Here is a 20,694-nt window from a genome sequence, read left to right as displayed (position 1 = left end):
ACTCCTACAAAAGTAATATTACTTCTCACACCCTGTCAGTGAAAAATTTAATTCTGCAGATTGTGTTTGCAATACCATATATTAATCTGAATAAAATTGAAATTTTTAATTGAAACCATTAATATCACAACTTCATATTTCAATACTTATTGCATTACAAAATTTAATATTTCTTAATATTTAGTCCCAAACGCTTCCTGTTAAAATGTTTTGCTTACTTTTAATACTATACTGATGTCAATTTTCTGAAGTTTCGATTGACCTTGTATCAAATAAAATACTGTTTAACCTGACCACAACATCAAATGAGCCACAAGCAATAATGACAAAATATAAATAATACATGGAGAAAACAACATAGAAGGCTCTGGTGTGATGTCTCCAGAGAAGAATTTCTCAAATAAGAAACAAATGATGATGCATGAAGAAGAAACAATACAAACAAAGAAATATAAAACAAGAATATGTCTGTAACCAGAAAAGTAGTGTTGACACGTTTCTTTCAGTCATTCAGTTGTTCATTACATAGCCTACTCCTATCATAACTGCCTACATGTCAGAGAAGAGGAGCCCATGTCGCACACTAAACGTATTTTTGGCATATAGAGATTTTGTAAAACTACATTGTTTTTTCATCAGTAAGTTAGATTTACAAAACCACACACTAAATTATCAGCAATACACCATAGCAAACAAATTTTATGAGAAAGATGTTCAAAATGAAAGACTTTTTTATATTAATTTACATTGTTTTTGACTTACCTAAAGATATCACTTGCAAATTTATGGAAATACGAAGGAAGTGTAGTTCATTAAATCACATCTGGTCTAAAGAAATTACTGTGAACTCTACCATTACAACAGTTACAATCAACTGCAGAGCAGGTAGAGCACACACATACGAGTACATGCTCTGAAAACACTGTCATATGATTTTTTGCAAGCATGAATTATAAGAACTGTCAAATTCAAATCACTTCCTACTGAACCTAAATGCGAAATGCTTAGTAAAAATTGCAATAGTAAGACAAACAGAATAATTCACTCAAATATTCATAAGAGTAATTTACAATCAGCTTCTCCTTCCTGGTAGTAGTTTTTTGCCATACTCGCGTGATTAAACGAGTATTTCTGTTATAAGAAAGTTCTTGTAGAATGTAAATACTTTAGGATTAAAGGATACCTCTCACCAAAAAGCAGAAGCATTGAGCTGTTGGTCAGCACACACAAAAGGAAGAGAACTTGCTAGCATTCATTCACACACACACACACACACACACACACACACACACACACACACACACACACACTTCAATGCACACATGCTTTTTGCGGCAGGTGGACTGGTTGTGGTGGAGATAGTGTTGTGTGAGGTAGGTAGAGGGAGAGGGAGGCGGGAGGCTGGGAAAGGGACTGGGGGTGAGTGGCTAGTAGCTCGGAGGGAGGCAGATGGTTTGCTGGCTAGGAATCAAGGAGGGAGGGGTGGCAGGAATAAGGGCTGGCACGATTGTAGTTGCTGACGGAAAGTGATGCTGAAGGCAATGAGGGATGTGAATTTGGAGGGTGGGACAGGATGGAAGACAGAGAAACTGTCAGGTGGCAGGTGCGGGTAGAGTGGGCTGCCTCAAACATACCACACAACCAGATGAGGAGGATCGTCATCACAACAATAGTTTTAGATTATAGAATGTCTGCCAGCAGACGCCATACATGTCTTGTGTAAAAGGTTGTCTATTATCCACTATTTGGGCTATTAATGGCCTTCAAACACTTGTGGTGCCAACTATTATAAATTAAGATGGTAGTGTTTTCCTCTACAGCCCACCTGATCCCATTCATTGCACTCACAAACATTGCAGATGATCTTCAGGAATGAAACACAAAAACATTCATTTGGCAGAGTCAAACTGGCCTAACAAGAAGTGGTTTGGTTTGTTACTTGGTACCAATCTAACCTAACTGACAATGCATTGTGCAATATTTGAATGAACTGTGGTACAAGGAGTGCACTCTAGTGAGAAAAATATAGTACCCATTTGATAACAGCGTCTGCTTAAATATTCAAGCCAATTAATACTCAGTTCCAGTTCACTTTAACTACCCCGGTATCTTCTCTGAACTGTGTGCACCTAAACACAAGATTGACAAAATCTTGCATGTTCTGCTAATTCTACTACTCCACCAACTATATCCAGAGACCTGGCTATACACAACTAGTTATTTCTAATCAGTGATTCATTCAAAAATTATAACAACTGCTGCTGAATTGGAAAGAATAATTTAAAAGAAACCATAATTTTTGTACTGCGTCATATTTGAACAACTGCTGCAACAAATGTTTCAAACATACCCTTACCCGTACCATAACATGAAATACAATGGTGCAACAGGGGCAGAACAGGGGACTGATCTGCTTCATGAAAATTGCCTGAAATCCTTAAATGTAACATTTAATGGAACATATAGAACAAAAACAAAAAGAAATGCTTTTCCCGGAATACAAAGTCAAAATCTGTAGCTGGTCACAGTTTATACAAGAAATCAGTTCATTATCTCTCTGTAGTGGTACAGGCAGTTAAAGCAACAACACTGGTCTTTAAAACTTCTCCAGATTATGGGGTTTAATACTGTCTGCCTAGGACAATAATTCCACCACAGTAATACCATGGGAAAATTCAATTACAAATAACTTTCTTGTAATATAACAGTTTTGCTTACAATTAGTAAGTTTGCATATAGGTCAGTAAATCAGAATGTGTTTGAAAAGCTTATCTGCTTTTCCTAACCAGTCTCTGATTACTGTCTACTAAAGCATGAACCTGTAGCACTAGAGTTTGTTACTTTTATAAACTGCGAGGTTAAAGAAATTACCTTCTCTCCTAAAATGGTTCTTTGTCATTTGTCATTAGGCTGCTAGTCTCAAATGTATTGTAAAATTAAAGATGACTGGCTACATAATGTGGACCAACAAGCATATCCACACCATGCAGATCAACTTCTCTGTCTATATAAAACATGGTCTCTTCATTAATGCTAACATTTTCTGAATTTATGAAATATATATATTTTTGTTCACCTGTTATTACACTTTTTGGAGGCATATTGGTAAATTTAGATGCAATTTTAATAATGAAATAGTCATTTTTGCTTGAGACCAAGGATTTCTTCTCTCAAAGCATCTCTAAAACATTAGTCATGAAAATTATTTACAAGTTAAAGTAAACAGTTTGAAAAATCAAATGTTATAATTATGTACAGACTGAACTGCTACTCATGGGAAAGTTTGAGCTGATGTACGTGATAAAGTTATTACTTCATTTTCCCACTAAGCAGGCAAGAAGTTAAAATAATAACACACACATTTCAAAGATATTTGTGGCAAGAGCTGTGAAAGGAGTATGTCAAATAGAGGACCACAGTTCTACAATTTTAAGTGATTAATGAAACACTGAAATGCTTCCACTGTTCGAGTCCACAATAGTGTAATCGCATGTTACTGATACTAACAAGCAACTTTGTACAAAATGCCCTCTTTAATTATTTGTTGTGTTTCATATTTCGTTGGAGTTTCACATCACACAGACATACCATTTCTTACAAAATGAGTGGAGATAATCTGCATGTGAAATATGCAACCAACTACAAGTGTAAGTCACACTATCTACAAACATGAGAAGAGCTGCTGCTGATGAACTTAGACATGGCTCTTAAAAATAAAGCTGATTATGGACACTGAGGCCCAAAAGAAACACACGAATTTCATAGGTGGAAAAATTCTCCTCTGTTATAAGTAATGTCACTTCTTAGCTATAACAGTTTAGGACTGTTAGCAATTGGATGAAATTGCTAAACTGCCCACTGAGACTTTTCTTTAAGGCATATAATTAGTATTTAAATTGATACAACTTCTGTCAATCAACCCTGGTAGGTGTCCTGTACACAAGAGTTGAGAGAAATATTACTATTACATCATTAAACTCAGTGACTCCTTCATTCCTGACAAACACTCAATGCCCAACACCAAATAATATTCAATATCTTTTCCTGATTTTAGTAACTCAAAACCACTTTCAATAATTTCCTTATTTCACAAAAAGGGTAACCTGAGCTTCATTTTATATACTGTATGCTGTCTCTTCAAGGACAGGTGTACTTAAAAATGGAAAAAAGCCTGAAAAAAGTAACAATCTCTAAATTATTTTTCTGCAAGCATGTCATGTATGCTGTACACTGTCATCACTGTGACTGACATTTATGTAACATTTATCATATTTTGATCATATTAATATGGTCGCAGGTTCATATCCTGCCTCTGTCATGGATGTGTGCAATGTCCTTAGTTCTAAGTTATAGGGGACTGATGACCTCAGATATTGAGTCCCATAGTGTTCAGAGCCTTTTGAAACATTTTCTTTTTATCATACTAATGTTCTGCTCACTTTGAGTAGCCTGTGCTATGCCTTCAGAATTCTTAGCCAAAGCTGTGATGTGACCACCATCAAAACTGTATACTTTGCACTAGTGAACTCAGTCCTCTCATATGGCATTCCATTCTGGGGGGGGGGGGGGGGGGGGGGGGGGGGGCAATAAATAGGAAGATATTCGTTATGCAAAAGCGAATTGTCAAGGTCATGTTAAGATTGCCACTGCACACACCTACCAAACCAATCTTAAAAGAACTCAGAATATTACCTGTACCATGTATATACATCCTAGAGGCCGTTTCATTTGTCAGTAAGAATCTTCTTCTCTTCAAAACAAATAATGACGTTCATGATCATGACACCCGCGGTGTAAGCAACATTCATCTAGATAATCAGAGACTCAGTAAATGACATGATGGTGTGAGGCACATAGGCAGCATACATTATAATAAATTACCTTGCTCAGTCAAGAATAATAAAAGCTCTTTCAGGAAGAAAGTTAACAGTATATTGCTCCAGCATTGTTTTTACTCTGTTGCTGAATTTATGGGGACCAATTCATGCCACGTGTAGCTTTAATTTAGTCTAATATGTCAATCTTGAATGACTGTAATGTAGATATGTATTTTATGTATTCTGTCATATAGTCAATGTAAGAAAAAGTATTATGCTTCAACGATTCATTGCTGTAACTTGTATCCCATGTCATGAACATTATTTTGTTATTTTGTGGACACACACACACACACACACACACACACACACACACACAGGTCATTTCCCACCATTTATTTGTATTATGTTAGCCACTTTCATAGCCGAGGTCAGTTTGATGTGGAGGGCGCCACTTTGATATCTGATAGTGGAGAAGTTTTCATCTCCAGTTTTTGACTAGGCATGGGAGAGGTGTGAGCCTTAGGCCCACTGGTCTTGTACCAATGTATTGGATTAAATTCCCAACACCTCTGGCGTGTGTCGTACATGGCGTGCATATGGTGGTGGTGATGTTGGTGGTGGTAGTGATTTGTCCACTAGATGGAGACAATGGACGTGGCTATCTTTCTGATATTAGATAACAGTGAACTATGTTCCAGTACACACTCTGCCAAACCTTGAAATTTCCGGTAACATTCTAGATTAAAACTTAACTTTAATGTAAATAAAAATGCATGTTCGAAAACATAAAACCAGCCAAATTACTTATGAGTACAGCACAGAAAACGGGATAAATGAAATGGGTCTACAATGGCAAATGTACTTTTGGGACTGCACTAGTTACTATCTTTATGATATGACATTACAGACATCAGACTGGAAAAGTACACAGATGGCACATACCATGCCGTCTGTCCCATGGCAACTAACCCATGAACACAAGGTTCAACATTTAGAGTTCAATCAAAAGTTGCTTGAAATACTAACTATTAACAGATTTAAAAAATGCTGCTGAACACTGAATTAGTTATGAAACAAAATTCTAATAATTTGACACATGGAGAAAGCAATAGCAATGCATCTGAATATTCCTTGACGATGCTCATTTAACAAAAGCAAGTCAAGCAAGCAAGAAGTGTGGGCAGTACAATGGTGTGCATTATCTACACTGTAGATGGAAACACAACTGTACATTATGACAGGGAAGTAACAAATGAGTTTTACGTTATGCTATGACTTCCTGAGGTTTCTGAGATTTGTAAAAAAAAAAAAAGTGACAAAGGACTGAATATGGGTTTGTTCCATCATGACATAGCACAGTTCAACAGTACTGTAATACAAGACCCCTAAGCTGCTGTTTTTATTCTTCCTTCCATGTTTTTCTTTAGACTTGAAACCTTTCCAAAATTTTTATTCTGTTTTGAAACATGTTCCACTCTAGGATAAGGACTATCAGCACCTTTCCAAGCTGCTTTAATCCAGGTGGTTGTGATCGTCTTGTTCTGAAAGTAAACAATATTTGTTTGCATATTCTATTTTGCTCCATTCTGTACAGGTATCCACGAAATATCCACCACCTTTTCCTCACGGTTTCCAAGATCATCTCTACATTCTGCATTGTACCCATGACTTTTTGTAGGATTCTTCTTGCCAGGATCTCCAGCTTCACTATCCTTTAGTTCATTCAGAGGCACTCACTAGCATTATTATTATCATCATAATTCTTATTTCTACTTTACACATATTGAAAATCCCTGGCACATTAAAACTGAATAATGTACTGCAATTCTAACAGAGACTCTTGCCTTTTGCATGATTTAACAGCCTAACCTATGAAGGCCTGCTTCACAGTCTGGTTCAAAGTTACAATCTGCCACTATCCCATCCTTTTATTTTCCCAATGCCATATTGTCAATTCTACATAACTCCAACTGGTAAAGCAACTGGAAATGAAGGACTGCTTCTAGTTGATATTCACAAACTAATAAGTATGAAATAAGAAAAGGCGTATAGGCATACAATTTCACCAAGACTATAAAAAAAAATAAATAAATAAATAAAAAATAAATTAAAAATGCCCTGAATAAATATCTACTTCTGATCTGGGCTTTGAGGTTTTATTGCATCTGGATAATTTTTGGTTAAAACTATGATGTACATGTATACATTAAAAATACTGTAACACCACAAAACTAACAAACCTGTTATACAAAAATGTGCCAAATCTGCAGGAGTATAGATGATCCAGTATAGTTAGGAGAAAGTGATCATTGAACTCAAATGCATTTGGGAACTGTGTTGTTATCTGCCACACACAATCAATAAATTGGAGAAACACAGGGGATCTATCCGCATCAGAGTGATGATCATCACCATGGCCAATCCTCTGAAACAAGAGGTGTGTTAAATCCAATGATAATGTAGTTCATAAAAAGAGAATATACATTAATTTTGTAAATTCAAGTAAGCAAGGAGAGACAAACATGCTATGACTATTTCATTCAATAATGCAGTTAAACTGTCTTAGCACAGTTTATCAAAATTCTTTTAGATCAGCCTTGCGCTAGCTGACCTTACCACAGTGAAATCACTTATCTTTCAACTTCAACAAAAACAAGTTTCAGAAAGATGTATCTGAGCTTAAAAATAATTCCTAATAAAACTGTTTACTGCATCATTTCTATGGTATACTGCTTAGCATGTATGCAAAAACACACCGATTAGTTTCTACATACAACAACCTGAATATATACTTAAAAACTGAACTTGGTCATACTGTACATTACAGTTGTTGAGAAAAGCTATAATGTGGAAGACTAAATGAATAACAGTGCTTGTCAATTCTGATTTGGATTTTTCTTTTTTTTTTGTTCATGCAACACACAAACTAATGAACAAGATATAGCCACTGGATTTTGAGGTAAACTACAGGCTTCCATTTACAACAGCGAAAAACATAGAAAAACTCATAAACCACATAAAAGACATATATTCCAGATACAGCTATGTTGGTCTCATCTGATGTAGCAAACATGAATTCCACGATCTGTCAAAGAAATAATCAAGATAATAGAACATGACCTACATACTTACCATCAGTTACCACAAGCACACAGAACAGAGATAAAAACACTCCTACACCACATTACTGACCAAAATTACTTTAAATTCAATAAAGAATTCTACTTACAAGAAAAAGGACTGCCAATGTAATCCCCAATTTTAGGATAGTTAGCAAGTATCTTCATAAACAAAATAGAAGAAAGAATTTCCCAGAAAATATACAATATAGTGTACTGGTGGAGATGCATGGATGACAACCTCCGATTGGCAAAAAATAATGGATACCAAGAATTCCTAGTAACAAAACTGAACAAGAAAATCCAGAAAAACATAAAACACCACACAAATCCAGAGATCCACATCACTCGCCAGAAACACACACACCAACATCACCATCACTAGACAACAAGAGAACACAGAAACTCAACAGACAAGCTGGTGCACTCATATGGAAACAAACTGATATATAGAATTGGGAACACCCTCAAGAAACAAGGAATAAAAATAGTGTACCACAGCAACAAATCTATACAGAGATGTCTAAAAATGAGGATGATCACACTTACAACTTACAAAAATCTGGCATTTACCAAGTCCAGTGTAACAGCTGTGATGCTCTGCTCTTAGGACAGACAGGCAGAATTTTTGAAATAAAATACAAGGAACACAAAAGAGAACAGAAATATGGCACCAGCCACTCAACATTTGCAGAACACCTCTGGCAAGAAATCCATCACTATCACCATAAGAAAGGATACGAAAATAGATTGAGCAACAAGAAACATATCCTAAATCTATAAGGAAACTTCCAAATTAAAAAAGCGATAATGGAAAAGAACCACATAATAAATGACTTGACAAACATCAGCAACCACACACTATTTAAACTAACAAAACATATAGCTCAAAAAGAACCCCCCCCCCCCATAGAAAACACAAAATGATACCACGAACCAGGAAATATCCTCACCTTAAATCATCGACACTGTACCACAGCAAAGCAATAAAGTACAAACTTTCACCCCCCCCCCCCCCAACCACACACACACACACACACACACACACACACACACACACACACACACACGGAAATCTAAGAAGAATGAAATTAAAAAAAAAGAAACCATGAGTAACGAAAAGAATAAAAACTGTTTATAATAGTAAGTAACGCATGGGAACTGTTCATGATCAGAACAGTCAAGATTGTAAGAGAAAAAAAACCATATTGTTACAGTGACCACTGAAGATGCTTTTTTCAAATACTGCTGGTGTTTGGAAATTAATCACTGTGTATGAGGTAACAATGTCTTTGATTGTTAACCTTTCATTCAGGTAGTGACTAATATCGTTCTCACAGTTCGATTATTTTACATGCAGGACAGGCACAGTTCTCCTCTAATTAAAGAGTAAAATTTAGTCTTCACCAATGAGTGGTAACATCGAAAAAAAATCATCAACTAAGTTCAAAATCCAGCACAGTTATGACACAAATTTCAATCTCTCAATTATTCGTAGTGTAAAGAGCACATCTTTCAAAAAATGTGGTAAAAAGTACGGTTCTGATGACTCAAGTGTGTAACATTGAATCGCATTGGAGAATAAACTGCAAACTGCTGTTTCATCCAGGAAATCCTACAGACGGCCGAAATCTGGGAAATAATCTGAACTTGAAGTTACAGTTCTTTTCTTTTTACATTATAACAGGAAAGATGGGAAACCTATCTCTTGAGAAATAATCCTGTTAAGGCCCTTGGACATTGTGAAGATCTGAAATATAACACACAGAAAAAAATCTGTGGGAATATCAGTTGGTGTCACAGGTTTATACAGGGCTATTACAAATGATTGAAGCGATTTCATAAATTCACTGTAGCTCCATTCATTGACATATGGTCATGACACACTACAGATACATAGAAAAACTCAAAGTTTTGTTCGGCTGAAGCCGCACTTCAGGTTTCTGCTGCCAGAGCGCTCGAGAGCGCAGTGAGACAAAATGGCGACAGGAGCCGAGAAAGCGTATGTCGTGCTTGAAATGCACTCACATCAGTCAGTCATAACAGTGCAATGACACTTCAGGATGAAGTTCAACAAAGATCCACCAACTGCTAACTCCATTCGGCGATGGTATGCGCAGTTTAAAGCTTCTGGGTGCCTCTGTAAGGGGAAATCAACGGAACGGCCTGCAGTGAGCGAAGAAACGGTTGAACGCGTGCGGGCAAGTTTCATGCGTAGCCCACGGAAGTCAACGAATAAAGCAAGCAGGGAGCTAAACGTACCACAGCCGACGGTTTGGAAAACCTTACGGAAAAGGCTAAAGCAGAAGCCTTACCATTTACAATTGCTACAAGCCCTGACACCCAATGACAAAGTCAAATGCTTTGAATTTTTGGCGTGGTTGCAACAGCTCATGGAAGAGGATGCGTTCAGTGCGAAACTTGTTTTCAGTGATGAAGCAACATTTTTTTCTTAATGGTGAAGTGAACAGACACAATGTGCGAATCTGTGCGGTAGAGAATCCTCACGCATTCGTGCAGCAAATTCGCAATTCACCAAAAGTTAACATGTTTTGTGCAATCTCACGGTTTAAAGTTTGCGGGCCCTTTTTCTTCTGCGAAAAAAATGTTACAGGACACGTGTATCTGGACATGCTGGAAAATTGGCTCATGCCACAACTGGAGACCGACAGCGCCAACTTCATCTTTCAACAGGATGGTGCTCCACCGCACTTCCATCATGATGTTCGGCATTTCTTAAACAGGAGATTGGAAAACCGATGGATCGGTCGTGGTGGAGATCATGATCAGCAATTCATGTCATGGCCTCCACGCTCTCCCGACTTAACCCCATGCGATTTCTTTCTGTGGGGTTACGTGAAAGATTCAGTGTTTAAACCTCCTCTACCAAGAAACGTGCCAGAACTGCGAGCTCGCATCAACGATGCTTTCGAACTCATTGATGGGGACATGCTGCGCCGAGTGTGGGAGGAACTTTATTATCGGCTTGATGTCTGCCGAATCACAAAAAGGGGCACATATCGAACATTTGTGAATGCCTAAAAAAACTTTTTGAGTTTTCGTATGTGTGTGCAAAGCATTGTGAAAATATCTCAAATAATAAAGTTATTGTAGAGCTGTGAAATCGCTTCAATCATTTGTAATAACCCTGTATATGAAGAGTCTCCTCTACCTGACGAAGTACTTCACTAGCAGAGAGACTATCAGAAGATTTTACCAAGAAACTCAAACTTCCTGAGGCACATAATCCAAATGTGGCAGCAGCATTCTGACCCTTTACACCACATCAGCAATACCACAGAGATGCCCACCGTTTTGGACATGCCGAGCCAGTGGGCTATAAAGGGGGACAAGTATCTCATTATAAAAAACTGAAGACTTAACACAAAGAATAACCATGATGTAAGTAGTTACTGCAGAGGGAGGAAAACTGCCACTGTATTATATTGAAGCATAAAACTTGGACCAAGTAAAATTTCCCTACACGGTTAGTGGTTTACTGCCAAGAAAGAAGCTGAGTGATACCAGAATTAATGATGGACTGCTAGCTTCCGTTTGGAATTGTAATCTGGTGTACTGCTCAGAGAAGGTATATTTACATGAGCCACAAAAAATTGCATATTGCGACTTATTTAGCGGACTGTGTTGCCGGGGAACATTTCTACCCACGGAAATCGCAGCTGCATACTCGGCAACATTGCTGGCCACTGTTGCCCAGCATTGCTCCATCCAGCAATTTCCATTATTGTTATACACTGAACAGCCAAAGAAACTGGTACACTTGCCTAATGTCACATAGTGTCCCCAACTGCACACGCCCCAAACAATTACAGAGCCTCCATCAGCTTGAACTGTCCCCTGCTGACATCCAGGGTCCATGGATTCACGAGGTTTTCTCCATACCCGTACACATCCATCCACACTCTTTCCAACCAGGCAAGATGTTTCCAGTCATCAGCAGTCCAAAGTTGGTGTTGACAGGTCTAGGCAAGGCGTAAAGCTGTGTGTCATGCAGACATCAAGGGCGCGCGAGTGGACCTTCGGCTCTGAAATCCCGTATCGATGAGGTTTTGTTGAATAGTTTGCACGCTGACACCTGTTGATGGCCCAGAATTGAAATCTGCAGCAATTTGCGAAAGGGCTGCATTTCTGTCACATTGAACGATTCTCTTCAGTCATCATTGGTTCCGTTCTTGCGAGTTCTTTTTCCGGCCACAGCAATGTTGGAGATTTGACGTTTTACCAGATTCCTGATATTCAAAGCACACTCGTGAAATGGTCATCTGGGAATATCCCCACTGCACTGCTACCTTGGGGAGGCTGTGTCCCATCACTAATGTGCCGATTATAACACCACGTTTAAACTCACTTAAATCTTGATAAACTGCCATTGTAGCAACAGTAACTGATCTAACAAATGCGGCAGAAACTTGTCATCTTATATAGGCGTTGCCAACCACAGCACCATATTCTACCTGTTTACGTATCTCTGTATTTCAGTACCCATGTCCATAAAGGTTTCTTTGGTGCTTCAGTGTACACTGTCTGAGGTAATATACTACTGAGCCAGAAGTGTTAACACGAGCCACTGTATTGCTCCAAAATTGACTAAAGTGAGCAACTAGAAGTGAGTGTGGCTCTCCTACTTTTACATTTTACAAAGAAAAAATTAACAAGAAAAATAGAAATACTGTTTTGCGGTGAATTAATTTTTATCTCGTGAATAGATACTGAGTACCTTGCTCTTTCAGAATGTTGAAACAGGATTTTGAACATATTGCAAAGGCAAATGATCTGAGAACTGGTAATAAATACCAATATAAAGACTATGTATCAGTTTACAGACAGACTGGCAATAACCTTTTGGTTTGTGGCTACTGGTGATTTGTACAGAAATGCTCAAGGTATTCATTAAAGTAGTCCAATACAAAAATCAGATGTTTACATTCGTATGTCACTCTCGCTCCCTTTGTGCAATGAGAGAACTATGAAATTCGTAACTGTGATAAATCTATGACTTCAGTTATGGGACGCAAAAGGCAATGTTTAGGAAGACTGTAATGAAAAGAATGGCAGTTGGCAAATTGTTGTCCATGAACACAGATACACAAGTGATGAAGCCTAAAGATGTTCAGAAGCCTTAAGAACCTATGTGGAATACAATTATGACTCACTGCTGCAGATGATCTACTACAATGGTTGCAGCAAGAATACAGTTTTTTCAGATTGTGATCTTCGTATCTGTTACTTCCCATGTTGCATTGCTCTAGCCATAGATGTATTATCACTTTTATACAATTCGTGATTCTGTTGTTGCCCACTTCAGTATCTACTGTCAATAAAAGAGCAACTGATACACATCAAGGATTGCCACCATTGGCTATGTTGCTATATTATGTACACTAACAGATAGCATCTGAGGAAGTGTGTGTGTGTGTGTGTGTGTGTGTGTGTGTGTGTGTGTGTGTGTGTGTGTGAGAGAGAGAGAGAGAGAGAGAGAGAGAGAGAGAGATGAGAGATGAGATTTGTGCACTTGAGTATCTCCTTCATTCTTATTCTTATGTTTACGCTTAGATTTTTATTTTATTTTTATAAAACTGGTCCTGAAAATTTGTCACTTTATGAATTTTTTGGAAACATTTATAGGAAGAAGACATCCTCTGAAAGTAGGTGCACAAGCTGGAACAGTCAACAACCAACAAATAAACACGGGAGCTTGCAGTTTCTTATAACAACCACATATTCTTATAAAATGCATAGTTAGTCTGATAGCTGTATTTATCATCTGTGAGCAGGAAATGTAGGGAAGTTTCCCAATTTAGTACTCATTTTGGCGAGAATGGTACATTCCACAAGTATATGGGTCACATCAAAAGGAGACCACACTGACAATGGAATGGGTCCACTCCTATTAGAATAAAATCATGCGTGCACCTGGAATGGCCAATGTATAGTGCAGCAGCGATAGCATCCTTCTCGACCACAACTGGCACAGTGCACACCGTTCACAGCTACATGGGAGAAGGTACTTTTAAACCTCCAGCCAGAATGCTGCCAGGCAATGCTTGCAGTCTTTAATGGGGAGTCACCATGGATATGCACCTCCAGAGGATGCTAAATTCACATGACCTCACTGCTTGCAACTCTTATTGGCTGGTACATCTTTTTAAGTAGCCATATTCAAGGGTTTTGCCTCCAGATTCAGTAAACTGACACATTCATATCAACAACAGTAGTATGGGAGACTATGAGGAGCAAATTCCATCAATACTACTAAATATTAGTATATGTCACTGTCTTCTCTGAGTATATCAGCATTCTAAATTATTTGTTACAATCAAGAACAGTAAACCCTTTGTATATAATTCAGCAATACAGAAAAACCAACAGCAATACGAAGTTACATAAAATCACAATTATTAAATGTACATACCGTTCCAATAATACGTTTTAACTTTTTTTATTTTATTTTATTTTATTTTATTTACGCATCAAGTTCCATAGGACCAAACTGAGGAGCAAATCTCGAAGGTCATGGAACATGTCAGTACATGAAATAACAAGATAAAAATAATAACAGATAAAAACAAAATGTTTATGAACCCAAAAAAAGTCAACACATAATCAACAATACAACAAGAATCAGCTTAATTTTTCAAGGAACTCATCGATAGAATAGAGGGAGTGACCCATGAGGAAACTCTTCAGTTTCAATTTGAAATTGTGTGGATTACTGCAAAGATTTTCGAATTCTGGTGGTAGCTTATTGAAAATGGATGCAACGGTATACTGCACACCTTTCTGTACAAGAGCTAAGGAAGTCCTATCCAAATGGAGGTTTGATTTTTGACGAGTATTAACTGAGTGAAAGCTGCTTAATCTTGGGAATAAACTAATATTGTTAACAATAAATGACAGTAATGAACTTACAATACTTATTGCAAGAACCACCCATTTCTGAGCCAAAAATATACTTTTAGAATGGGAAGAGTTGCCCCAAAATATAATACCATACAACATAAGCAAATGAAAATAAGCAAAGTACGCTGATTTTTGTGTCAAACAATCACACACTTCAGATACCATTTGATAAGTAAAAATGGAAGCACTGAGTCTTTGAACAAGGTACTGAATGTGGGCATTCGATGACAGTTTACTATCAATCTGTACACATAGAAATTTGAACTGTTCTGTTTCACTAATCATGTGCCCATTCTGTGAAATTGAAATGTCAGTTTTGTTGAACTGTGTGTTAGAAACTGTAAAAACTCATTCTTACTGTGATTTAGCATTACTTTATTTTCTACAAGCCATCAACTTATGTCATGAACTGCATTATTTACATCGAGCCAATGTTGCACAGAATATCCTTTACTATCAAGCTAATGCCATCAGCAAACAGCAATATTTTAGAGTTACTCATAATACTAGAGGGCATATCCTTTGTACAAATAAGGCACAGGAGTGGCCCTAACACTGATTCCTGGGACACCCCGCACTTGACTGTACCCCACTCAGACCCCACATCACAGCCATTCTCAACACTGTGAATAATGACCTATTGCTGTCTGTTAAAGTAAGAGGTAAACCAATTGAGAGCTACTCCCCATATTCTGTAATGGTCCAACTTCTGGAGCAATATTTTGTGATCAACGCAACCAAACGCCTTAGTTAAATCAAAAAATATGCCTAGTGTTCGAAACCTTTTGTTTAACCCATTCAGCACCTCAGAGAGAAAAGAGAATATAGTATTTTCAGTTGTTAAACGACTTCTAAAGCCTTACTGTACATTTGATAGCAAATCGTGTGATATAAAATGATCACTTATCCTTACATACACAGCCTTTTAAATAACTTTAGCAAGCCCTAATGGCATTGAAATAGGTCTAAAATAGTCTAAATTATCTGTTTCTCCCTTATTATAAAGCTGCTTTACTACTGATTAAATTAAACATTAAGGAAACTGGCCATACCTAAAGGAAAACTTACAGATTGGCTAAATACAGGGCTAACATGTGCAGCACAGTACTTAAATATTCTGCTAGGCACTCTGTCATAACCATGAGAGTCCTTAGTCATCAATGACTTACTTATTGACTCAATCTCCCCCTTGTCTGTATCACAGATGAGTATTTCAGACATCAGTCTTGGAAAGTCATTTGCCAGGAAAGTTGTAGAAACTAAAATTTTATTTAATTCACCAGCACTGCTCAGAAAATGACTGTTAAATACTGTACATATATGTGACTTATCAGTAACAGAAATATTTTTACTACGAACTGACTTTATTCCGTCGATCTTGTGCTGCTGACCACACACTTCCTTCACAACTGACCATATGGTTTTAATTTTATTCTGTGAATTAGCTATTCTATTCGCATACAACATACTCTTTGCCTTCCTAATAACATCTTTAAGCACCTTACAGTACTGTTTGTAATGGGCTACTGTAGCTTGATTGTGACTACTTCTAACATTTTGATGTAATTTCTGCTGTGTTTTACATGATATCCTTATCCCACGTGTCAGCCACCCAGGCTGCCTTTTACTGCTAGTACCCTGTTTAGAACATTCTAATGGAAAGCAACTCTCAAAGAGCACGAGAAATATGTTAAGAAAAACATTATATTTATCATCTGTGTTATCGGCACTATGAGCATCCTGCTACTCTTGTTCCTTAACAAAGTTTAAAAAACTTTCTATTGCTGTTGGATTAACTATCCTACAAAGTTTGAAATTATATGTGACGTTCGTTTGAGTACAAAAGCCTTCGAATGTTAAAATTTGTGCATCATGGTCTGAAAGGCCATTCACCCTTTTCCTAACAGAATCCCCATCTAGTAATGAAGAATGAATAGAAATATTGCCTATGGCTGTGCTACTATTTCCCTGCACAATAGTTGGAAAAAACAGTCTGCATCAGATCATATGAATTTAGGAAATCTATCAACATCCTTTTTCTTGCACCTTCATACACAAAATTTATATTGAAGTCACCACATATAACTAATTTCTAGTACTTCCTATCAAGTGAATCGAGAACTCCCTCCAGCTTGAGCAGAAATGCTCTGAAGTCAGAGTTACGGGACCTATAAACAACAACAATTAGAAGTTTGGTTTCGCTAAATTCAACTGCCCCTGCACAACATTCAAATATCTGTTCAGTGCAGTGCCGTGATACATCTATGGACTCAAATGGAATACTGTTTTTTATGTACATAGCCACTCCCCCACCCCCCAAGGAACTTTAAAAACATCCTTTTAATCTGTATCCTGGTAAAGGAAGCTTCTGAACTGTCAAATTATTGAAGTGTTGCTCCAATACACCAATAATTTCTGAGTCAACATCTATGAGCAGTTCACTAACTTTATCTCTAATACCTCTTATATTTTGATGAGATATGGTAGTTCCTTCTCTACTTGGAAACATGATGTCCTCTAAAGGTGAGCTCTTAGAGGGATTTCCTTTCAGCAGGTATACCTATCAGCTGACTTCAGTCTAAAAACGGTGCAGCTCTAACACCAACTACTACAGGAATTTTTCCATGAGTCATCCCACCACCACCCACTACACTGTCACCTTTAAGCTTTGCCAACCTTCCCTTCCCATACCTATTGAGGTGCAGGCCATGCCTAGTGAAACACAATCTACTGATATAGTCAACTGGCACCACTGAAATGTGACCCATGCCCTCTGCCATCAGTGTCCTCCTCAGCCCCATGTTAACGTGCCTAACAGCCGCATTAATATGAGGCCAATCATGACACTGAAACATTTGCACAAAATGCGCATTACTGCCACCAGTTTGATTAACTATCTTTACCAGGTCGCCACCTACATCATATTCCTCATCCCTATCGAGACTGTTCCCTGCTCCACCCACTATCACTACCTGATCCTTCTTCGTAAAATTCCTAAATGAATCCCCTATGCTGTCAGTCACCTGAGCCAATGCTGCACGGGGCTTCACAATGCTGGTGACCTGGTACTCATTCCCCAACACTTCCTGTAACTGCTGGCCAACACCTCTACCATGCGAACTACCTAGCAGCAGAACCTTCTTCTTTCTGTTAGACTTTGCAACTGACCTAGGCCTCCTAACTGCCGAGGGCTGCAGCATGTTCCCTACATATACAGCTCTGCAGCTACAAGGGGCTCCTCTCCCCCCAACTCTGACAGTTGGTCAAATCTATTACATGCACGCAAAGTATAACTGTCTGAATACCTCCTCATCCTAGCTGCCTTCTTACCAACTGCCAGTTCCCATTTCCCAGCACCCTTCATCCTCCTCAACCTATCTAGTTCCTCCTTTGTGTGTTGTAACTGCACTTGAAAGGCACATATATTATGCTTCTGCCCCTCTAGCAACTTATTTCTGCTACAGATTCTGCATTCCCAGGAGAGGATCTTGTTAGGAGTAGTTGTGGTTTAGCATTCATCTTCCTATCCATTTAGGATTAGGAGTTTGAGTTGTGATCAAATATCAGTGCTGAGGGTTCAGAGGTCCAATAACTTTCTTGTTGTAGCTTTTTTGGCCTTGTTACCAGGATGTTCATTAGCTGTAATTCCCACATGGCTCTACGTCAAAATAAATGTGAGGATGAGCATGAAGCTCTACTAGCTGGTCATGGATATTCTATGCAATTTCATTACACCAGTAAATAGTTTGTACGCAACTCACTCAATGGCAACATTTTAGGATGCTCTTACTCTCGTGTGGGCTGTAAACACAGTACATACATTCGATAGAGATCACCGTTCAGAGCTACTGCTATAGATGAACACAAAACCCACTCAGTCACTGATTCTGGTACCATTAGTGTCAATAGTTTTGGAATTGAGGTAGTCATTGAGATCTGAGTGTTGTGATGTCATTAGTTTGGTGTTCTCCTTTGACTTTTGTGAGAGGCCATGACATATCATGGACCAGGTTACTCACCACGGAGGTCATCTACCACATACCTGAGGAATAAGTTGGAGGTCTCATTTGCAAACAAGAAACTAAAAGCAGCACACAGGTGGCACTCAGTCATGAAAGAGACTGTTCTAATACAAACCTGTTCTGCATTGCTTTATGGGAAGTAAAAGTACAAGATCTTACATGGTCCCACCTGTCGCCATATGAGGGTACATAATGCACCCAGGAACATTGTCATAGAAGCTGATTTTGGTGGTCCAGGTGTTATGATGGGGGGTGGCATAATGTTGCATGGACATACTGCCCTTCAAATCTTTCATTGTGTTGCATTCACCAGTCTACATTATTGCGGCACCATAATACTTCCCTATGTGCATCTTTTCAGCCAGGCACTCAGGCGCGCTTTGTTACAGGATCATTTAGTAATCGCAAAAGAGTTATGGAGATGATAGATAAACTCCAGTGGAATACTCTGCAGGAGAGACACTCAGTAGCTCAGTACGGGCTTTTGTTGAAGTTTTAAGAACATACCTTCACCGAGGAGACAAGCAGTATATTGCTCCCTCCTTCGTATATCTCGCGAAGAGACCATGAGGATAAAATCAGAGAGATTAGAGCCCACACAGAGGCATACCAACAATCCTCCTTTCCACGAACAATACGAGACTGGAATAGAAGGGAGAACCGATAGAGGTACTCAAGGTACCCTCCGCCACACACTGTCAGGTGGCTTGCAGAGTATGGATGTAGATGTAGATTTTTATGGACAACAATGCACAATGCCACCAAAACTGCACAAGTGGAAGAGCTCTTGGAATGAGGAACAAGAGGATGTTCGGCAAACTGAATGGCCTGCTTTTTCTCCCAACTTAAATCCCATCAAGCACGTGTGGGATGCATTGGGGAGACACACTGCAGCATGTCTGCATGCAGAAATGACCATCCAGCAGTTGTCAACCACGTTGGAGGAGGAATGAAATGCCCTAATCAAAGAACTCCTTAATAACTTTGCGGCCAGCATGGAAGTACACTGCAGAGCACACACTGTTGTTCATGGTGATAACGCACACTGTTAAGAACCATGTCCTGCCTTTTGTAACAGCCATGGGACCATAATGACCCACGGTAACTGCTGTGTAATTATTGTCTTTTATTCTGTCATTTCTTTTTGTCTCATAGCGAATTTCTTTCAGTTACCTTCTGTAATATAATGTAGCAGTTCTTATTATGTATAGTTCAAGTTTCATTGAGCTAAATTACTCTGCAGCGACACATCATGCTAAAGTTACTTTTGTTTCCAAGTTCTGCACACCAGCGGGTATGCGTGGCACTTTCCCCAGAAACTTTCTGAGAAATCTGAGTAGTCTGTTCATTCTTCCTAATATTCATTTTATGTTATTGTCTCTTTTCATACCATTTCTTAATACTGGCAGTAAACACTTACACTAAACTCCATTCACTGGAACAAGAAACGGGCCATAAATGCATCAAGATGTGTGACCACAGTGCTGTCGTCGAGGGGTGAACAATACAGGGAACACTTGATCAGTGTGGCCACGTCCATTGCAAGCGTAAATCATTAGTGTGTCATCTTAGAATCTGAATGTAAAGTTCATCACATCTGAAAGACCAGTTTTTGACTATTAGCGTAAGCATCAGTGTGTGTGATCACATTCAGCGTTCATTGTTTCTGTGCCCACCCAATAGCTATGTTTTTCCCCCATTAGCATCACCTATGAGTTAACTTATTATGTCATCCCCTACAGATACAGTGAGTGAGGTCGACATGTCCATTTTAAGTCCACCCAAGAAGCGATCAAAGCAAGTTATTAATTT

General features: G+C 38.4%; 1 protein-coding gene across 2 annotated transcripts in view; it reads right to left on the bottom strand.

Annotated features, from left to right (window-relative positions):
• LOC124722953 (myotubularin-related protein 2) overlaps positions 1-20,694 on the bottom strand; it is a 184,795-nt gene that overhangs the window by 33,387 nt on the left and 130,714 nt on the right. For both annotated transcript variants that reach the window (XM_047248119.1, XM_047248120.1), the window contains one exon: positions 7,061-7,245. In XM_047248119.1, coding sequence (XP_047104075.1) covers positions 7,061-7,245 — 185 coding nt within the window. The remainder of the gene's footprint in view (positions 1-7,060; positions 7,246-20,694) is intronic.

The sequence above is a fragment of the Schistocerca piceifrons genome, chromosome X, assembly GCF_021461385.2.
Source record: "Schistocerca piceifrons isolate TAMUIC-IGC-003096 chromosome X, iqSchPice1.1, whole genome shotgun sequence".
NCBI classification, from domain to species: domain Eukaryota; kingdom Metazoa; phylum Arthropoda; class Insecta; order Orthoptera; family Acrididae; genus Schistocerca; species Schistocerca piceifrons.
Note: the sequence above shows the minus strand (reverse complement) of the source record. Positions and strands in the feature narration are given on the sequence as shown.